The 19,042-nt window shown below is 38.8% G+C and overlaps 1 protein-coding gene and 1 long non-coding RNA gene across 7 annotated transcripts in view; one reads left to right on the forward strand and one right to left on the reverse strand.

The window, feature by feature from the left end:
- LOC116573916 overlaps positions 1-1,202 on the forward strand; it is a 45,284-nt gene extending 44,082 nt beyond the window's left edge. Inside the window, exon 3 of the long non-coding RNA XR_004279064.1 lies at positions 990-1,202. This is a non-coding gene — a long non-coding RNA (uncharacterized LOC116573916). The remainder of the gene's footprint in view (positions 1-989) is intronic.
- The window catches only part of CLYBL (citrate lyase beta like), a 258,838-nt gene that overhangs the window by 91,399 nt on the left and 148,397 nt on the right, over positions 1-19,042 (reverse strand). For all 6 annotated transcript variants that reach the window (XM_032314318.1, XM_032314321.1, XM_032314320.1 and 3 more), the window contains one exon: positions 17,447-17,633. In XM_032314318.1, coding sequence (XP_032170209.1) covers positions 17,447-17,633 — 187 coding nt within the window. The remainder of the gene's footprint in view (positions 1-17,446; positions 17,634-19,042) is intronic.

Below are 19,042 nucleotides of genomic sequence, written 5' to 3' on the forward strand. Positions count from 1 at the left end.
CCTGGTGTGTGTGTGCACAGGGACATCAGGCCTCTTCTCTGACATAAGCAAACACATGACTACTTCGCATGAAAACCTCTACAAGAAAACTAGGGTGTCGATGTAATTGATATGCCTGTAATTATCACCATTAGTACATGTGGTAGATATGTACAGAATTATCTACCTCAATACCTAATGTGATTGATACCCATGAGATTATCTGCCATGAAGACACACCCTTTCCTGCTTCTAATGCAATTACCTTCCTCATATAGATGGAATTGATGCCCACATGATGACTTGCTCCAGATCCATGTGATTACGCCTGTGCAATTCTCTAACACAATGATATGCCAATGACTGAAATTCTCTAACACAATGATATACCAGTGACTGAAACCCATGTGATTATCTGCTAAGATGATACCCATGCAAATGAAAATTGGCAAGTCCTGCAAGCTCTAATAATAGCCCTCACCACAAGCCAAAACCAATGGCTAAGACTTAAAGAAAGGTTCTTTAAAAATAAAAAGGCACTTAACCATGTATATTTGTATGTATGTGGTGTGTGTGAGTGTCTATGAGGGAGAGAGACTGAGATTCATCTTTTTACGTATTTAAAACTTAGAATAGGACTATAAAAATGAAAGAAAATAAACGTCAAGGTCATTTTCAGCTCTAGAATTCTCAGATTCTAGGGTCTAATAATAACTGGTGAACTGGGGTGCTTGGGTGGCTCAGTGGGTTAAAGCCACTGCCTTCAGCTCAGGTCATGATCCCAGGGTCCTGGGATCGAGCGCCGCATCAGGCTCTCTGCTCAGCAGGGAGTCTGCTTCCTCCTCTCTCTCTGCCTGCCTCTCTGCCTACTTGTGATCTCTGTCTGTCAAATAAATAAATAAAATCTTTTGTTTAAAAAAAAACAAAAACAAAAACTGGTGAACTGTTATTGATTTCACAGGAAGTAGCAAAGTATTTATTCCACCACCAATTTGTGTTTTCGTTCACAGACGTTCCTGGTGACTTTTTTACCTTTGGGTGACCGCATAAGGAAACCAGGAGTAGAAAAGTACTCATGTAAATAATCACATACAACTGAAGGTACAGCATCCACATTTAAATCAGCAAGGCCCCATTTCCAACCCCAGAGCATGTGCCATTATTACAGACAAGGCCACACTCAGCTGTTCTTCCAGCCTCCACTGCTCCTCTTAAAAGAAACAGTCTAAGTAATAGCATGTTTGGTCATTTATCTCGCTCTTTTTTCCCAATTCGCTCTTCTGACTTTTGAGAAAAGCATGTAATATCCCCATAGAATTTGATGATTTTCTTTGTTATTGTCAAAAAATGCTAATCCATGAAGAGAACCTTTCTGGGTAATGTTAATTCAGCTGCCTGTTTTATAATAGGATTATGTTTTCCAGGATTTAAAAATCCCACTTGTTAGCTACCAAATAGACTTCTACAACAGCTTTAAAATCGAATTTAATCCCTATTGGCATTAACAAAATAGCTGAGGTACAATTCATGTCTAACTACACTTAACATCCTACAACCTTCAATAAATATATAACATTTCTTTTGAAGTTATAAAAGGAAACTGTTCAGTGGATAACCAGTCTCGTGGGTCCAATCATGCAGTATCTCTAAGGCAGAACAAATGTTGTTTACATACAGTAAGGGCTACGGGAAAAATTTATTTAAACAGATTAATCCATGTTTACATGTATTAATGCTTCCTTTTCCATCATGCAAATTCGTTAAAATGATCTTCATTTCTCTCATTTTAAGAATATGTGTGGGGGATTAAAGAATCTAATTAGGTTCAAATAAATTTCAGGATAGAGCACTACAACAAACTTGAGGTAGAGGCTAATATTGTATTTCACTTTTCAAAGGGGAGGGCATTTTCTGGAGGGCGGGTAAAGGAAGGGAAGCAAAAGGGCCCCCAAATGACCCTGCGAACCAGTGAGAATGGTAAGCAGATTCCCTTTTGTCTCTGACTCTTCATTCCTGTATCATCCTCTCTTGGAAAATGGAGTTGAGTTGGCACTAAAGGGACTTCTGGGAATGCAAAATTCAACTGTGGTGAGACAGAGACATATTTCTCCTCCCATCCCCCCTCCCCTCCTCCTTCAGACAGGTGACTCCGGAAGCTTATGGTAGGCCAGATGGGAACAAAGATATGCTGGCAGATACTGTTTCAAGATGAAGGAGAAGAAAATAAGGAGGCTGACATGTAACATATCAAAGAATATTCAGGCACTCGGAAGTTGAACATGAATCTCAGGGCAGTCCAACCTCTTTAAAGATGCAAATTGCAGTCAAACACAGAAAACAGTAGGGTTCTGTTTATCCTTTCACAAAGGGTGCAAACTGCTAATCAGGCTCCATTGCTGGGCTGGCTACTTTGTTTATCAATAAACAGGAAGACAGTTAGACTATAATTTTCCTGCCTAGTACTGGTAGCCAAAAGGAAATGCTGGCAGCTTGGTAGTACTGAGTTCCAGTTGCATCAAAACCCAATTATTATTGTAATAATGTATGGGTGTTTGCAAGTTGCACAGGCGCGCTACACATGTCCACAGAATCATGTGAAACATATTGGCAGAGAATGAGCTTGGTGATACATGGACTAAGGGGAGCTGTCAAAATAGGCCGGTCCTCCAAGAGCTCAGCTGTGTAGTGTTGTTTAAAAACACACACACGCTGGAGGAGTTAACACGGCAGTTATGGAAATCTCCTACATGTTCATACAACACAACAAAAATATGGATTTTTTAAAAAAAAAATCAAACAACAAATAGGCTTCAAATGGGAAATTTGGCTGGAATATGCTAAAATTGCCACTACAAACTGCTACCACAGAGTGCTCATATACTCTCTAAAAAAGGCATTCAAAGTTATTTCATGTCAGGAACTACCTTCCTGAGATACTATAAAACCCCAAATCTCAAATATAGCACAAGCTCCCATATCTGACATAAAACAAAAGTTCAATCGTACATGTATTTAGGCATTCAAGTTATCCAAATCATGACCTTAGGGCTTTGTTTCATTTGTCTGTACAGATGCAGCTATAAGAGATTAAGATGCATTCCAAACTTCATGTAACTTCCAAGATGGGACATGACAAATATAAAACACAAAGAGAGTATATTTTCCATAACACCGTGTTTCTATTTTTTTTCAGATTTTAACAAATTTACAGTACTTCTATTAATGCTGAAATAGTACATATTTTAATAAGTTTTTATATTGATCACACATAACTCCTTTATTCATCAAATGTTTACTGAGTACCTACTACGTACCAAGCACTATGGTAAGCTATGGGGGATGCATGGGCACCCTCTTCACTTAGCTGAGTCTACCAGGAAAGCAGATGTGGAACAAGTCATTACATTAAGGTGTAATGGCTGTTATGATGAAGTAAGTCAGCCGCTCTTTTTCTGTGCACCCAACCAGTCTTCACTGCTGTGTCTGGCTCTCCAAGATGCCAAACCACAGCACCTTCCTGGCAACTTGAGATAGGGAACTATAGCTCACTTCTGCTTGGACAAAACTTGAGCAAGTGAAAAGTCAGTAAGTTCTGTATGGCTCTGATAATAACTCTTATTAGCAAGTGTAGTGACCACAAGTGAAGCTCTAGGGTGTAGAAATTCCCCACTTACTAGCTGTGTGACTTTGGGCAAGTTTGTTAACCTCTCTGTATTCCACTCTCCTTATCTGTCAATGAGAATAACAGCACCTCTTTCATAGAGTTGTTGTGCATATGAAATGAGTGGAACCATGCAAAGCATTTAGATGTAGTGCTGGCACACAGGAATAGTCTAAATGGTCTCTAGCATAGGTCCTACACCACCTTCAGCACCATGGTCAGCTCCAAGGCTCATGCCTATTAGGTCACATGCCTAAAAGAATGATTGCAGATAACTGCCTTTGGCCCAGAAATGGACCAAAATTCAAAATCCAGGGAGAACCCAGGAAGAAGTTGGGATGACCCTCTGACCCTCAGAACTGAAGGCTGATATGTGCAATATGACTCCAGGGGAAATGTGGAAAAGCAAGTCACACAGAAACGAGCCCTGAGGGAGGGAGATCCTAACCAATGGGAGGACTTTTTTTTTTTTTTTAAGATTTTTATTTATTTATTTGACAGAGATCACAAGTAGGCAGAAAGGCAGGCAGAGAGAGAGAACAGGAAGCAGGCTCCCGGCTGAGCAGAAAGCCAGATGCAGGCCTCGATCCCAGGACCCTGAGATCACGACCTGAGCAGAAGGCAGAGGCTTTAACCCACCGAGCCACCCACGCGCCTGGGAGATCTTGATCTTTTTCTCCCTAGCCTTTTCATATCTTAACTCCAAACTTGGCTATTTCATACCCACTTCAAGCTCTTTTGCTCTGACAGCCTATTTGGAAGTTCTTCTGTTTATTGGCCCAATTTTCTACTTTCCTTCCCCTATGCATCTAGCCATCCAAAGCTTTAAGAAAGAGCAGCTCTTGACACTCTTGCCCCGTACCAGTTGGGTCAGGCCATCAGCCTTCTCCTGCTACTATGGAAGGCAATTAGACAATGTATATGAAAGGCTTAGTAGAATAGCCTATTGGAGCTCAATCTGGCTTCATTCTTCTACCCTGGGAGGCTCTAAGAATTCATGTTTCACTGGGAAAACTTGAGGCATCTTTGAGAAGCCTGCTTACATCTCAGGCCAGCTCCCTGGCTCATCTTTTTCTCTAGGCTTTTCCTCTTCTGACACATGTCAGGGAAGGTTTTTTTGGCCTAGTTATCTGGACCTAATCAATACTTTCCCCCCAAATATGTGCTTCTTTGACTAGATCTGGGTGGAAATTCAGGGCACAACTGCTAACTTGCAGGTTAATTTATGACCACTGAATAACTAGCACAATTGCATCAAATGGGAAAAAGTTGCAAAAACATATTGGAAACATGGTGTAGCTTTATTAGAAAGGCAGGCTATGCCTTGGGTTAGTTCTTGACTTGACATCTGCCTCTGACAAACCACGCTTTTCTTTTCCCATTAAAACACCATCTTCGGGGCGCCTGGGTGGCGCAGTGGGTTAAAGCCTCTGCCTTCAGCTCAGGTCATGGTCCCAGGGTCCTGGGATTGAGCCCCGCATTGGGCTCTCTACTCAGCAGGAGCCTGCTTCCTCCTCTCTCTCTCTCTGCCTGCCTGTCTGCCTACTTGTGATCTCGGTCTGTCAAATAAATAAATAAAATCTTTAAAAAAAAAAAATAATAAATAAATAAAACACCATCTTCCCCAACCTACACAGCAGGTATAGAAAAAGAATTAAACGATCATCATCCTGACAAGCTCTGATGTATTTAAAAACACATGGCAAAAGTGTATTATTTCTTAATAACCTCTCTAGATCAAAATGTTAAATAATGCCTTAAAATATACCTACTAATTTATTATTGAAAAAATGGTGGTATTTAATATGTATACATTGTGGCTACAAAAACAGTAAAACTTGAAAAATCCACTATTCTTTGGTACCAAGTATGTTGAGTTGCAAAATTTCATGCTGTATCCCCTTCATTTTGGTGGTGGCTATCTTTTATGACAGAGATTTAGCAAACTGAAGCCTCCTGGGCTTATTTTGTGAAAATCACCAGAGGTCCCTTGACTAAAAAAAAAAAAAAAAAAAAAAAGAGAGAGAGAGAGAGATCTTAATTGGTAGCTAAATTTGGCATAGGACAGTTTAATGGTTTTCACTATAGATTCCAAGTTATTTCTTACTTCATTTTGGAGGAAATGACTATAGTTTCTACTTTCATAAAGTTTCAGCTCATTTAAGCTGGGTTCCTTTCTTTCAAACTTAATTTTGAACTGGAGCTCAAAGATCTGTTCTAGGCTTGGGCTTTCCATAGTCAGGTATATCATCTTATAGATCATACTGTCATACTTAATTGGATTCCTGGGAATTGCAGGAAAAGAAATAACTGGCGATTTGAAGCCTGCATTTCTTTGTAAAGAGATTTTGTTGAGCTCATTAAATGGAAATTGCTGACTATTATGACCCTAATAAAGATATCTGAATCCTTGCATTAAAAAGGACCCTGTTTTGAAGAATAAAACAATGAGGGGAGAAAAGGTCAGGGTTTTGGGTGGGGGGGAGGTTAAAGCAATTACTCCACAAAAGGGGAAAGGTTATTTAAGGGTATGAATGGATTGATAAAAGACTGAAAACACTTTACTACTTTTATGAAAACCTGGATAGGTTTTTATATCAAAACCTTTAAGGATCAAAAAGACCTTGCAGAGTTCCTAAGCACAGTTCAGCTTTCCATACTGTTCCAAAAAGACTCACAGATACCCCAATTCCTATTGAAGAAATCTCCCAAGCTCTTAAGTCTTTTAATAAAGGCAAGGCCCCTGGGAGAGGAGCCTTCCATCCCAATTTCACACCCCTATTGAAGAGGAGTTAGCTCCCCACGCCCCTGTATACATTTAATCATTCACTGCACGTCAGTTAGCTTTCTCCCTGTAGGGAGAATACACCTCACTACCCTGCTAATTTATTTCAACCAAAGTAACAGCACAGAAGTATTTAAAATTTAGCTAAATGGATTTGTGTCTGCATATGGGGTTTAGTGTCTATGTACATGTGTGTGTGTGTGTGTGTGTGTGTATGCACGCACACGTCTTCACCAAAAGAAGCCAAATGAGAGAGCACAAATTAGAATACATGTGTTCAGGGTAAAAAAGGATCTTCTATCTGTATGACAATTAAAGGCATTACAGGGGAACTCAATAGTTAACTGCTCAAAATAATGAATGTCAGGAAATCACATTCATATTTATCAGCTGATAATAAGCCAATGGCCTTGATTGACATTTGGTTTCTCTTTTCTTTTTTTCTTTTCCTTTTCTTTTCTTCTCTCCCTCCCTCCCGCCCTGTCTTTCTCCTTCCTTCCTTCCTCCTTTCTTTTTCTCCCTTCCTTCCCTTCTTTTCCTTCCTTCCTTCCTTTTTCTTGAGAGAGAAGAGAGTGTGTACCCGTGAGTGGGGAGGAGGAGCAGAGGGAGAGAGAGAATCCCAAGCAGGCTCCATGCCCAGCACCAAGCCCAACTCGGGGCTCAATCCCATGAGATCATGGTATTTGGTGTTTCTTAATGAGCTACTCATACTCAAAAATGCAGTGACTCCAGGGTTCCACAGTCTGACACGTAACAAGTATGCTTTCTAAATTATTGTTTGTGAAGAGTACTTAGAAAGTGGCTTGCTGTTGGGGATACAACTGTGCTTCCCTTGCCTGTGCAGTGTTGCCTACAGTCGTTGACTCCTTCACAACGAGTAAACTTCCTTTAGGCCTCACATGCGTACTATATCCAAAGTGGATAGAGGGAGCAGAGGCATTCGAAGAACATGGCCTCACCGAACGATCCAATGGGACTTATGAAGCAGGGCGGTTGCTTAGAAGGGAAATGGCTCCCTCTTGCTTTTTGTGATGGTGGGCAGCTTTGACAAGATGGTCCCCCTGGCAGCCCTAGATCCTCTGCCAAGCAGAGCAAGTGGTGGGGAAGAGAGCTGCTGTTCCAATCCCCACCAATCAGGGCTCTTCTTGACACTATGCTAAGGGAAGCTCTGTGACAGTCCTCCTCCTGTTTCCCATAATGAAGAATATAATTGTAAATGGGTCTTTCTCAGGACCCAGACCACAGCCTAGCTCTCCCTTGTTCTAATCATTCCCATGGTGCCCAGGCCCTCACGGGAAGATCTACCTACCTCTACTATTTTCCTACTCCCTCTCTGCCAAGAAAGTAAATGCAAAGTAAAAATTTATTGCTTAGCTACTCAAGAAAGATAATCTCTTCTCTGGTTTCCTAAGAAAAAATAAGAAAGATATTCCTTTTCTTTTCTTTTTCTTTTCTTTTTTTTTTTTTTTTTAAAGATTTTTCTTTATTTATTTGACAGAGAGAGAGAGACAGTGAGAGAGGGAATACAAGCAGAGAGAGTGGTAGAGGGAGAAGCAGGCTTCCCGCTGAATAAGGGAGCCCAACATGGGGCTCAATTCCAGGATCCCAGGATCATGACCTGAGCCGAAGGCAGACTCTTAACAATTGAGCCACCCAGGCGCCCCAAGTAAGATAGATATTCCTAAGATAGTTGTCTCAAGCCCCTCAGTGTTAAGAAATCTGTGAGGGAAGTAGAGAGAAAAAGTGGTGGGTTTTTTGTTTTGTTTGGTCTCGAGAGTCTTTTATTTGTCTACCATTTAAAGAGAAAGGTTAAAAAAAAAACACAGCAAAATTGGTAAACTCCAGCACATTTAGAACTAAAACCTACCTATGCCAATATATTACCCTATGAGAGTCAAGAATCTAAGGTGTGAATCAATACCAGTGAACCTGCACATTGCAAGGAGACTTGCAATTAATGCATCAAATCTTTGGCCAGAAGTATAGTTAAGACAACTGCTCTTTAAGTATTCATCAGACACTCATACAGTGCTTACAGAAGGGGATATTGAGGCACAGAGAAGTGAAGTAACTACTCCACAAATTACTATTAGGACAAGGTGTTATCAGAACCCACACACAGGAAGTTTGGGTCCAATATCTGCGTCCTTGACTATCAAATTACCTTTCTCTGTGCAAGAGATATCGTTTTTTTCTTTTTAAGATTTTATTTATTTATTCGACAGACAGAGATCACAAGTAGGCAGAGAGGAAGGCAGAGAGAGAGAGAGAGGAGGAAGCAGGCTCCTTGCAGAGCAGAGAGCCCAATATGGGGTTCGATACCAGGACCCTGGGATCATGACCCGAGCTGAAGGCAGAGGCTTTAACCCACTGAGCCACCCAGGTGCCCCTCTCTCAGGAATTATTACAGGGGATCCGAAGACATAAGGAGACATTTCTCCAGGAAGGTGAAACATAAAATACTGGATGCTTCTGAACATATTTAGAAGAGATTTAGATAATTAGTGAAGATGTAAGTTTTGACTTAATGATAACTGAGTACAAAACAAAGTCAGGAAAAAAAAAGGTAATCAGCTTATTACTACATAGTTAATCTCTAAATAGTTTTTACTCTGAATACTAATCTTATCAAAGTTAAATAAAATTTTATTGGATGATTGAAGGATGAGGGAATTCACAAATAACAGTGAGGTTGGTGGTGGGGTAAATCCCATAGCAAGGAATCAGTATCATAGCCGAAATTGAAAAAAAATTCAAGAAGTGTATCACTTAGAGATAGGGGAGTTATTGCCACAATAGTAACTTAGAAGAGATAAAAGGGACTGTGTTTGGAGGGGAGAAATGATGTTTAGGGGCTGCTTCATCTCATAACTATTTGCCTCTTTATGTATAAATATGAATTTTAGACTATTTTAAGTTTATAATTTTTTTAAAAATTCTTAAAGGATAGGTATTTTACTTTGGCAATGTGGCAAACCACATTCTCTAAAGGGCCATCCAACCATAAAATGGACACATTTCAACATAAGTACTTTTAACTGCCTTGATGGACTCATAAGAACATAAGGCCAGTGTAAGACAACAATATAAAATGGAGTTGACTTCTGATTTATGAAGGATCAGAAAAATAAGAAAGCTTGGACCTAAATACCTGTATCAGACCTGGTATCTGGATCCTAAGCCTGAGATTACTGAAAAGTTGGGGGAGAACAACCTAGGACTCCAAATTAGTAATATCCCTGACTATAGCAGAAGCAAACACAAATTCTTGGAGGAAAACCTTCCCATTTTAGGACTTTGGGATTTCCAAGAATTAATTCTAATCAATATGGGTTCATAAGTATGAGTCAGTGAAAAACCAAAAAATGATTTAAAGGCAAAAATAATTGAAATTGGTGGTGCCTAATTGGCTCAGTTAGTAGAGCATCCAACTCTTGATCTCAGGATCATGAGTTCAAACCCCACATTGAGCATGGAACCTACTTAAAGAAAAAGAAATAATTGGAACTGTCAGATTCAGAATCGACCAAGTAGATATGAAAAAAGTCAAGAGAACTTCTAGATATGAAAAATATATCAATTAAAATACAAAGCTCAGAGGATGGGTGAAACAGATTAAACACAATTGAAGAGAATGAAAAAAGTGTTGGCCAGATATGAAAAACTAACTAGCAGTGTAGCTCAGACAAGAAAATAGAAAATGTGAAAACATGCTAAGAGGGAGAATAAAAAGAATGGAATAGAAGCAATATCTGAATTGTTAATGGTAGAAATTTTATAGAACTGATAAAATACGTGAATCCACAAATACAAGAAAAGCACTGCGTACTAAGTAAAGGAAGGAAAAGGAGAAAGAAGGGAAGAAGGAATAAGCGAATGCCCGGTCAATATTTTCTTAAGATTTTATTTATTTATTTATCTCTTTGAGAGAATGTGTGTGGGGAGAGGGAGAAAGAAAATCTCAAGCAGAGTCTACACTCAGTGTAGAGCCTGACAGAGGGCTCAATCTCATGACCCTGAGATCATGACCTGAGCCAAAACCAAGAGTCAGGTGCTTAACCAACTGAGCTACCAACATGCCCCAACACAGTCAATATTTTAGTGAAACTTCAGTACACCAAATAAAAGAAGATCTTAAAAGCAGCCAAGGAAGAAAAGTAACTTTGCTTGTATACTGACAACAGAGTTCCCAACAGCAATAATAGAAACCAAAAGACAATGAAGTAATTATCTTCAAAGTTTTGAGAGAAAATAACTGTCAGTCTAGATTACTCTACCTAGCCAAACAACAAAGACATTTCAAACAAATAAAAACTGAGTTCACCATCAACAAAACTGCTATTGGGGAAACTCTGAAGGAGGCACAGCAGGAGAAAGAAAGATGACCCCAGGGAGAAGGTCTGAGGTGTAAAAGAAGAAATAATGAGCAAGTTAAAGAAGTGATAAAATATGTAGGTTAATCTAAATAAATGCTGTATATATATAAAATAATGATAGCAATGATATAAAATTGTGAGATTGAAAAGAGATAATTGGAATATGAGTCAAAAGTAACATTGATTACAAGGGAGAGGACTGGATTTAAAGTTTTCTAAAACTCTTGTGTTGTCCAAGAAGAAGGTGCAGGTTAACTTTCGCTTTGTTAAGTATACTGGTAACATTTCAAGAGTAACCAATAAAAATTAGAAATACAGTCATAACTTCTAAACTAAGAGGGGAAAACATGGACTAAGAAAAAGTCAAATAATCTCCAAAAGGCTGGAAAGATGAGAAAAAAAATAACATATAAAGATGAGATAAATAGAGCAAAAAATAATGGTATATTTAAATATAAATTTATCAGTAGTTACATTAAAAGTAAGTGGTGGGACGTCTGGCTGGCTATAGGTGGAGCGTGCGACTCCTGATCTTGGGGTTATGAGTTCAAACCCCATACTGGGACTGGGTGTAGAGATTACTTAAACAAAAAAATAAATAAATAAAAAGTGGGGCACCTGGGTGGCTCAGTGGGATAAAGCCTCTGCCTTCGGCTCAGGTCATGATCTCAGGGTCCTGGGATCAAGCCCCACATCAGGCTCTCTGCTCAGCGGGGAGACTGCTTCCCTTCCTCTCTCTCTGCCTGCCTCTCTGCCTACTTATAATCTCTGTCTGTCCAATAAATAAAATCTTTTAAAAATAATAATAAAAAACAATAAAAAGTAAGTGGATTAATGCTCCAGTTAAAAGACACAGAATGTCCACACAGTTATGAAATTTTTTAAAAAATAGGAGACATATAGAAACATTAAGATAAAGACAAGTTGAAAACAAAAGGCTAAAATAATACACTGGGCAGGTGCTAACCAAAAGGAAGCTGGTGTGTTCATATCAGGCCACAGAAACTTGAAGGCAAAAACATTTTAGTGCATAATAATAAATGATTCAATGTACAGGGAGGATATAGTAATTCTGAATTTGTAGACACCCAATAACATGGGCTCAAATACCAGCGGCAAAAATCCATGAAAACTATAGGGGGAAATTGGCAAATTATCCAATGGAGGCTAAATTTCAACTAGCTTCTCAATTACTGATATATCAAGCAGATAAAAATCAGTAAAGATTTGGGTATTTGAATAACATAATTAACAAGTTTGGTCTAATGGAAAAATATACAGAACTCTGGTCTAGTAAACAGAAATCTACACATTCTTCTTAAGCACTCATGAAACATTTACAAAGATGGCTCATGTAAAGCAAAGCTCAACGCATTTCTAAAAACCAGCATTATTCAGATCATTCTTTGACCATCAATCAACCAAGCTAGAGGTCAGCAATTAAAGAATAAATGAGAAATCTCTCCTATGCTTGAAACTTCAAAAATGCAAAGTCCTTGCTACTCAAACTGTGGTCTGTGGACCACTCGTCCACAAACTCTGACCGTGACCATGACACTAGGACGTACATATGAAACGGGGAGTTAGGGTGCCTGCGTGGCTCAGTGGGTTAAGCCGCTGCCTTCGGCTCGGGTCATGATCTCAGGGTCCTGGGATCGAGTCCCACATCAGGCTCTCTGCTCAGCGGGGAGTCTGCTTCCCTCTCTCTCTCTGCCTGCCTGTCTATTTGTGATCTTTCTCTGTAAAATAAATAAATAGAATTTTGAAAAAAAAAAAAAAAAAAAAGAAACGGGGAGTTATGAATTTAGAAACTCTGTAGTATTTGACATTGTTGTGACACCCAAGCAGCATTTAATTTTTCTAGAAAAAAAATTTTTTTTTGTATTTTATAAGTGTCAGTTAGCAATTGATTAGAAGTGCTTAAAAAAACAAAATAAAAGGGTGCCCGGGTGGGTCAGTAGGTTAAAGCCTCTATCTTCAGCTCAGGTCATGATCCGAGGGTCCTGGGATCAAGCCCCATATTGGGCTCTCTGCTTGGCAGGCAGATTGCTTCCTCCCCTTTCTCTCTCTCTCCCTTGCCTCTCTGCCTACTTGTGATCTCTGTCTGTCAAATAAATAAATAAAAACAAAAACAAAAACAAAATAAAGTAACAACAAATAAAAATAACCAAATCGTTTCTTTACCACAGAGAGCCTGGCATGCACTCTTTGGAAGCTCCTGGATTAAGCAAAAGATCAAAATGTAAATTAAAAAAAGCTTAGAACCAGGGCACCTGGGTGGCTCAGTCAGTTTAGTGTCTGTCTGACTTGTGATTTTGGCTCAGGTCATGATCTCCTGGGTTATGAGACAGAGCCGTGCCCCATCCTCCTCATCAGGCTCCTCACTCAGCAGAGTCTGGTTGGGATTCTCTCTCTCTCTCTCTCTCCTTCTACCCTTCTCCCAATTCATGCACATATGCACTCACCCTCTCAAATAAATAAATCTTTGAAAAAATACTTAGAACCAAATGAGAATAAGAAATGCATGTTCTTATAGACCTATCTGCTTAGATTATAATTTTCTACTTTTTGCCTATCTCATCACCAGCCTTTGAGTCCTCTGTGTTGGGGACCATGCAATCATCTTTGTTCCCCTCCATCTTGCCACAGTGCCTGGTTGAGTAGATCCTCAATATTTATTTAGATACTGAGTGTCTAAATTTACATATTTAAATATTAAATACATTAAAATATTTGCTTATATATTTATTCAACTAAAATAGCAGCCCTGGAATTCTGTCTCCATTTATTCCACTCCTACGTTCTTGGCCCCACCCAAGTATCATGGAGATTCACCAGAAACCTGCATTATTTGGCTTATTTTCACTGTGTCCCAGCAAGCAGTGGCTTATGCAGTCCTATAGCTCCTCTTGCATTTAACAATGAAAAGGAAAAGATAAAAGGGGAGTGGAGACTGTCTTTTCATCATCCACACTTGGGAAGGTGAGCTGGTAGTGCCATGACATGAAGGAACTACTTAAACACAAATTGGATTAGCAGGACAGGATTAGAGCCTGCTGGAAGGTATTATACACTTATAAACTGCTCTATGGAAAATCCTTTTGTTTTCATTACAACCCCATACTCCACAGTGTCAATCAAATGAAATATTGAATGAGTCTACTAATAAAAAAAAGAAATAAAATGAGATATAAAATGAAGCAACTTAAGTTTTAATAGTGCCAAGGAAGTTGATTAGACAATAATAGTTCAGTTTAGCAAAACTATAATTAGAACATCTGAAACAAAAAAAAGGAGAACATCTGAAACGAGTTTTAATATGGATTTCTTCTTAAGAAATAAACCCTCTAAAAATGGTCTCCATCTTGTTCATCAAGAAGACTAATAATTCAATAAGAAATATGATTAAAAGGTGACTTTAACAAAGAAAAAAGGAATGTATGTGCAATATGTGAGAAGTTTCAGATGTATCTGGTCATTTCAAATGAATTGAAGTCCCTAGGTCTAAATAGATTACAATCCCAGGATACTCAAAGAATTTGCGGAGGTGGACACAAGAGCTCCCATTAGTAATCTTTGAGAAACCATGGAGTACACAAAGGTGACAAAAGAGAAAAGCCAACCTACAAACTTGCCAAGAAAGGGGGAAAAGTTTAATTATGGGATTATGCAGACAGGTGAACTTGAGGCTGATTCCTGGCAAAAATTCTAGGAGATTCAAATCTAAGTTCTATATTTAATGGCACTGTGACCTTGGATATAGCTCAAAATTGCTGTGAGGATTAAATGAGATAATATATTAAAAGCATTTAATATAGCGCCTCCTACATAGAAAAATCTGGTAAATGGTAGCTGTTAACTATTTTTCTATCTCCAGCACTTCAAAATGAAGATGTTAATAACTAGGTACTGATATGGGTTCTTCAAGATCAAGTCTCGTCTGCTTAACCTTGTTTTTCTAGCAAGGTTTAAGTGCAGGGGGAGAAGGTATTTCTAGGCATGTAAATTGGGATGGTATCTTTATTTTGAAATGGCATTAGATTAAAAAAAATCTCTTGTAATATCCTTATGAAAAGACTGGATTTTAGAAGCATTAAGTGACTGAATAGCCATACTCACAGTATTGATTCATGAAACCGACCTCTCCATGCCTCAGTTTCTATCTGTAGAAATAGTGTAATAATAGTATCTCACTCGGTTGTTATACAAATTAAAGCCCTTAGAACAGTGCCTGGCATTTAGTCAGCACTATACAAATATAACATGAACAGAAGCTTTTAGCTGCATGCTTGCACAGGACTTGGCTCCAACCTCTTCAAAGTTTCCATCAGAAACTTGTTAAATTTTCATAGGATATACTAGTCAAATTCTCAAATGCTATAATGATGAATGATGAAATCAAAATCCAAAAAGACCTTGATAAGTAAGGGCTATTTGAAATAAAATATATGAGAGAAAATTAAGTCCGAGATAGAGATTTTAAAGAAAAAAATTTTTTTTACAAGCCCAGCTTGTAATTTAATTAATGGAAAGTTTAACTGCATTAAGAACTGGAGTGTCCTTTAGGGTATTTGGGTGGCTCAGTGGGTTGAGCCTCTGCCTTTGGCTCAGGTCATGATCGCAGGTCCTGGGATGGAGTCCCACATCAGGCTCTCTGCTCAGCAGGGAGCTTGCTCCCCGCCTCTTTCTGCCTGCCTCTCCTGCCTCTCTGCCTACTTGTGATCACTCCCTCTGTCAAATAAATAAATAAAATCTTAAAAAAAAAAAAGAACTGGCGTGTCCTGATGAAGACACTGTCTGGATAGGAATGCAAAGACGGTGGGCACAGCTGGCCCATCATGAATTCTTTCTTCCCCTTTCCTTCTTCAGCTTCCTCCTAAGTAGAGGCACTGGGTAGAAGGATGAACTTGAGATCACAGGGGAACAATAAGAAAATGTGAAGCAAGAATGGACCATATTTCTAACTTATCTGGGTGGCAGGAAATATCCTCCAGTGGATATGGGAAGATAGCCTCAAGATTTGTAAAGAAATATAATTAGAAGTTTATCAGGGTACCTAATGGCTCACTGTGCTACATGCTAAAATAAATTCCCCTCTAATCATGATTATTACAGGACTTATCTAATCTATTTCCTATAGGAAATCAAGCTACTCCCAGGCATTTTATCAAACTTTTTCCTCATAATAATCCTTGTCCCTGACAAAAGAAGATTTTGTCATCCCACAGTATAGATAAGAAATTGAGGCAAAGAAGTAAAGTGAATTGCCCTGGGTCACAAAGAAATGAAATTACAATTTAGTATCTAATCTTAGAGTGCACTACACGAGTTTTGGAAGGGAGCATACTGGAAGCACATTATATCCTTCAAGAAAAGGCCTATTTACCTTAATCTCTGGGAAAAAGAAGATTAATTGTATTTTCCTTGGGGCATGCCAAAGATGTCGAGGAGACGTTTTAGATTCCACATGCTTCTTCTAATCCTTTTCCAAATACTTGGAAAGTCTTGATTTGACCATTAGGAAGATGCTGGAAGTTAACTTTTTCTTTTTTAATTAAGGCAAATATTTGTTTGCTAGGCCCTCCAAGGAAAGCAATTAATCAAGAAAGCTATATAGTACAGCCATGCTATTTCAGATCACTTAAGACAAGAAAGTGTACAGATAGGCATGAATCCAGATGGTCAGCTCCCTCTGTCCCCCAGCCCTACAATCTCTTCCCAGACAACCTCACTGTCTAGGGACTAGACAGAAGAAGGTCAAGGAAAAACACGTTTTTAACTTAAAAAGTTCCATGCAGACATAAATTATTGGTATAATGATTTATACCTAATTATTTCACCTAATTACAGAAGAAATCCATTTTCATTATAAAAACCTGGAAAACGAAGTTAAGCAAACCAAAAAAGCACCCATTACGCCACCATCCAGTAAGAAACTTTTGTACCTGCTTGCAATGGATATTTTTTAAGGCTTAGTTCCCTGGTCAGGCCATGAGGAAATCAGCCAAAAGCTGCAACCTTAAGGTTCTGCAGGTAGTTTTCCTTAAACGAAGTAGGGAAAATGGTGACTTCTTTGTAGAAGTCTTTTATTTTCTTGGCACTTGTCCCAGAAGAGATAAGGCCATTTCTCTATATTAAAAAGAAGTAAATTCCTGAGGCACCTGGGTGGCTCAGTCAGTTGAGCATCAGACTCTTGGTTTCAGCTCAGGTCTTTATCTCAAGGTCATGAGTTCAAGCCCTGCATTGGGCTCCAGCATGGAGCCTACATAAAAAAAGAAATAAACTCCTGGTTGCATCTTACTGGTCTAAAAAATTTACATCACAATTCTCGGATTAACTCATTTAGCCAAACTGATAAATTGCATAGCCAAAAAGGATTGAGTGTCTCTTTATTAATATAAGTACACAGTCACATATACTGAAAGTCATGGTTTTAAGTATATTTTGGTTGTGTTCTTCCTTTCTCTTGGAGAAAAGAGACACACACACACTCAGAATTGAGAGAAAGGCTGGGTGAAGAATATATTAGTAACCAACAAAAGGTGACTATGGTAGAATCTTTGCAACTAGTAAACCATGCTTCAAGATAGCACCAAGTATCAATCCATTTCTTTTTCCCATCCTAAGTACAAATCATGCCATTACCTTTTTGTTCATTGCCACACCATCCTCGCAGTCAAGCACTGCACAATCTACATTCAGGGAGGGAATCTTCTTTATTTTCTTTTCATCGTTTCCAGGTACGTAGAGCACGGCCCTCCGTGGAATGTACCTGTGATGAGATGAGGAACTATATCCAAGCCTGGGCACATCAGCTGCCAGAAGTGGTTTCCTGCAGGAGACATAATTGGGGTTAGGCTAGAATAGAATCTATTCACAAATTTTTTAAAAACCTTATTTTAATGCAAAATTAAAATAGAAAACACGATAATCTATTTTAATTTCAGCAGATCACAATCACATATAACAACTAGAAAAACAATAACAGAAATAGCCAAGAAACAAAATGTTATTTTGGCTGAAGTGTTTTTGTTTTTTTTTTTTAAGATTTATTTTTAGTTATTTATTTGACAGAGAGAGAGGGAGAGATCACAAATAGGCAGAGAAGCAGGCAGAGTGAGAGGGGGAAGCAGACTCCCCTCTGAGCAGGGAGCACGATGTGGGGCTTAATCCCAGGACCCTGAGATCATGACCTCAGGGTCATGAGGAAGAGGCTTAGCCACTGAGCCACCCAGGTGCCCCCATTTTGGCTGTAACATTTTGCCATGATCAGTGTACCATGTGACAATGAATCTCAAGAAAAATCATTCAGTCTTTGGTGGCCTACCAATTTTGTGTGTGGCACCTCATTCATTCTTGTAGCCAACCTTAATACACTATAAAACTTGAGTCCAAGTCTTATTTTTCCACAGCATAAGCATTGTGCTACATTAAGTATGGTGAGATACAGATGGATTTTTAAAAGGGTACTTGTCTTAGGGTGCCTGCATGCCTCAGTTGGTTGGTTTTGGCTCTGGTCATGATCTCAGGGTTGCAAGACTGAGCCCCAAATTGGGCTCTGTGCTCAGTGGAATCTACTTGGGATTCTGTTTTTCCCTTTCCCTCTGCCCCTTCTGCATGCCTATTCTCTCTCTCTGAAATAAATAAAATCTTTAAAAAAGTAGACACGTTTTATAAGACATTTTAATATATTATGAAAATAATACATATTATGGCCAGCTAGTTAAAGAATAACTGAAATATCTGTCATTGTTGTTGCCCTGACTCAAAATATCTGGTTTATCTTTACAAAGGGAGAAAATATAATGATGCAATAGCAAGAGTCAATTTTACTTATTCACACTGGAAACAAAAATTTGCAACATATTCATTTCCTTAAAATTGGTTAAAATGCAATTAAAGGAGATGAAACCTTATTTACCAAGAAATGCTTGGGGTCAAAATTACTTTTCATCAGAATTTGTTGTAACTGCATATGTGAAACCCAAAAAGAGGACCGAGAATGGCTCTAGTGGAAAGACCTTCCTAAATGTCTCACTTCACCTGACAGAGATATCTGGACATCTCTGTTCACTGGCAACTGACCTTCATTTTATGAAAACTGAGATTTCCTCCATGTGAAATAGCTTCAGACCACCATTTTGGATCCAGCCACTGTGGTCTCCAAGCTACACTATTTGAGTATCAAGCCTGAGCTCCCAGAGACAGCTCATGCTGTAAATCATACCACCATCAGATGCT

The sequence above is a fragment of the Mustela erminea genome, chromosome 15, assembly GCF_009829155.1.
Source record: "Mustela erminea isolate mMusErm1 chromosome 15, mMusErm1.Pri, whole genome shotgun sequence".
NCBI lineage: Eukaryota > Metazoa > Chordata > Mammalia > Carnivora > Mustelidae > Mustela > Mustela erminea.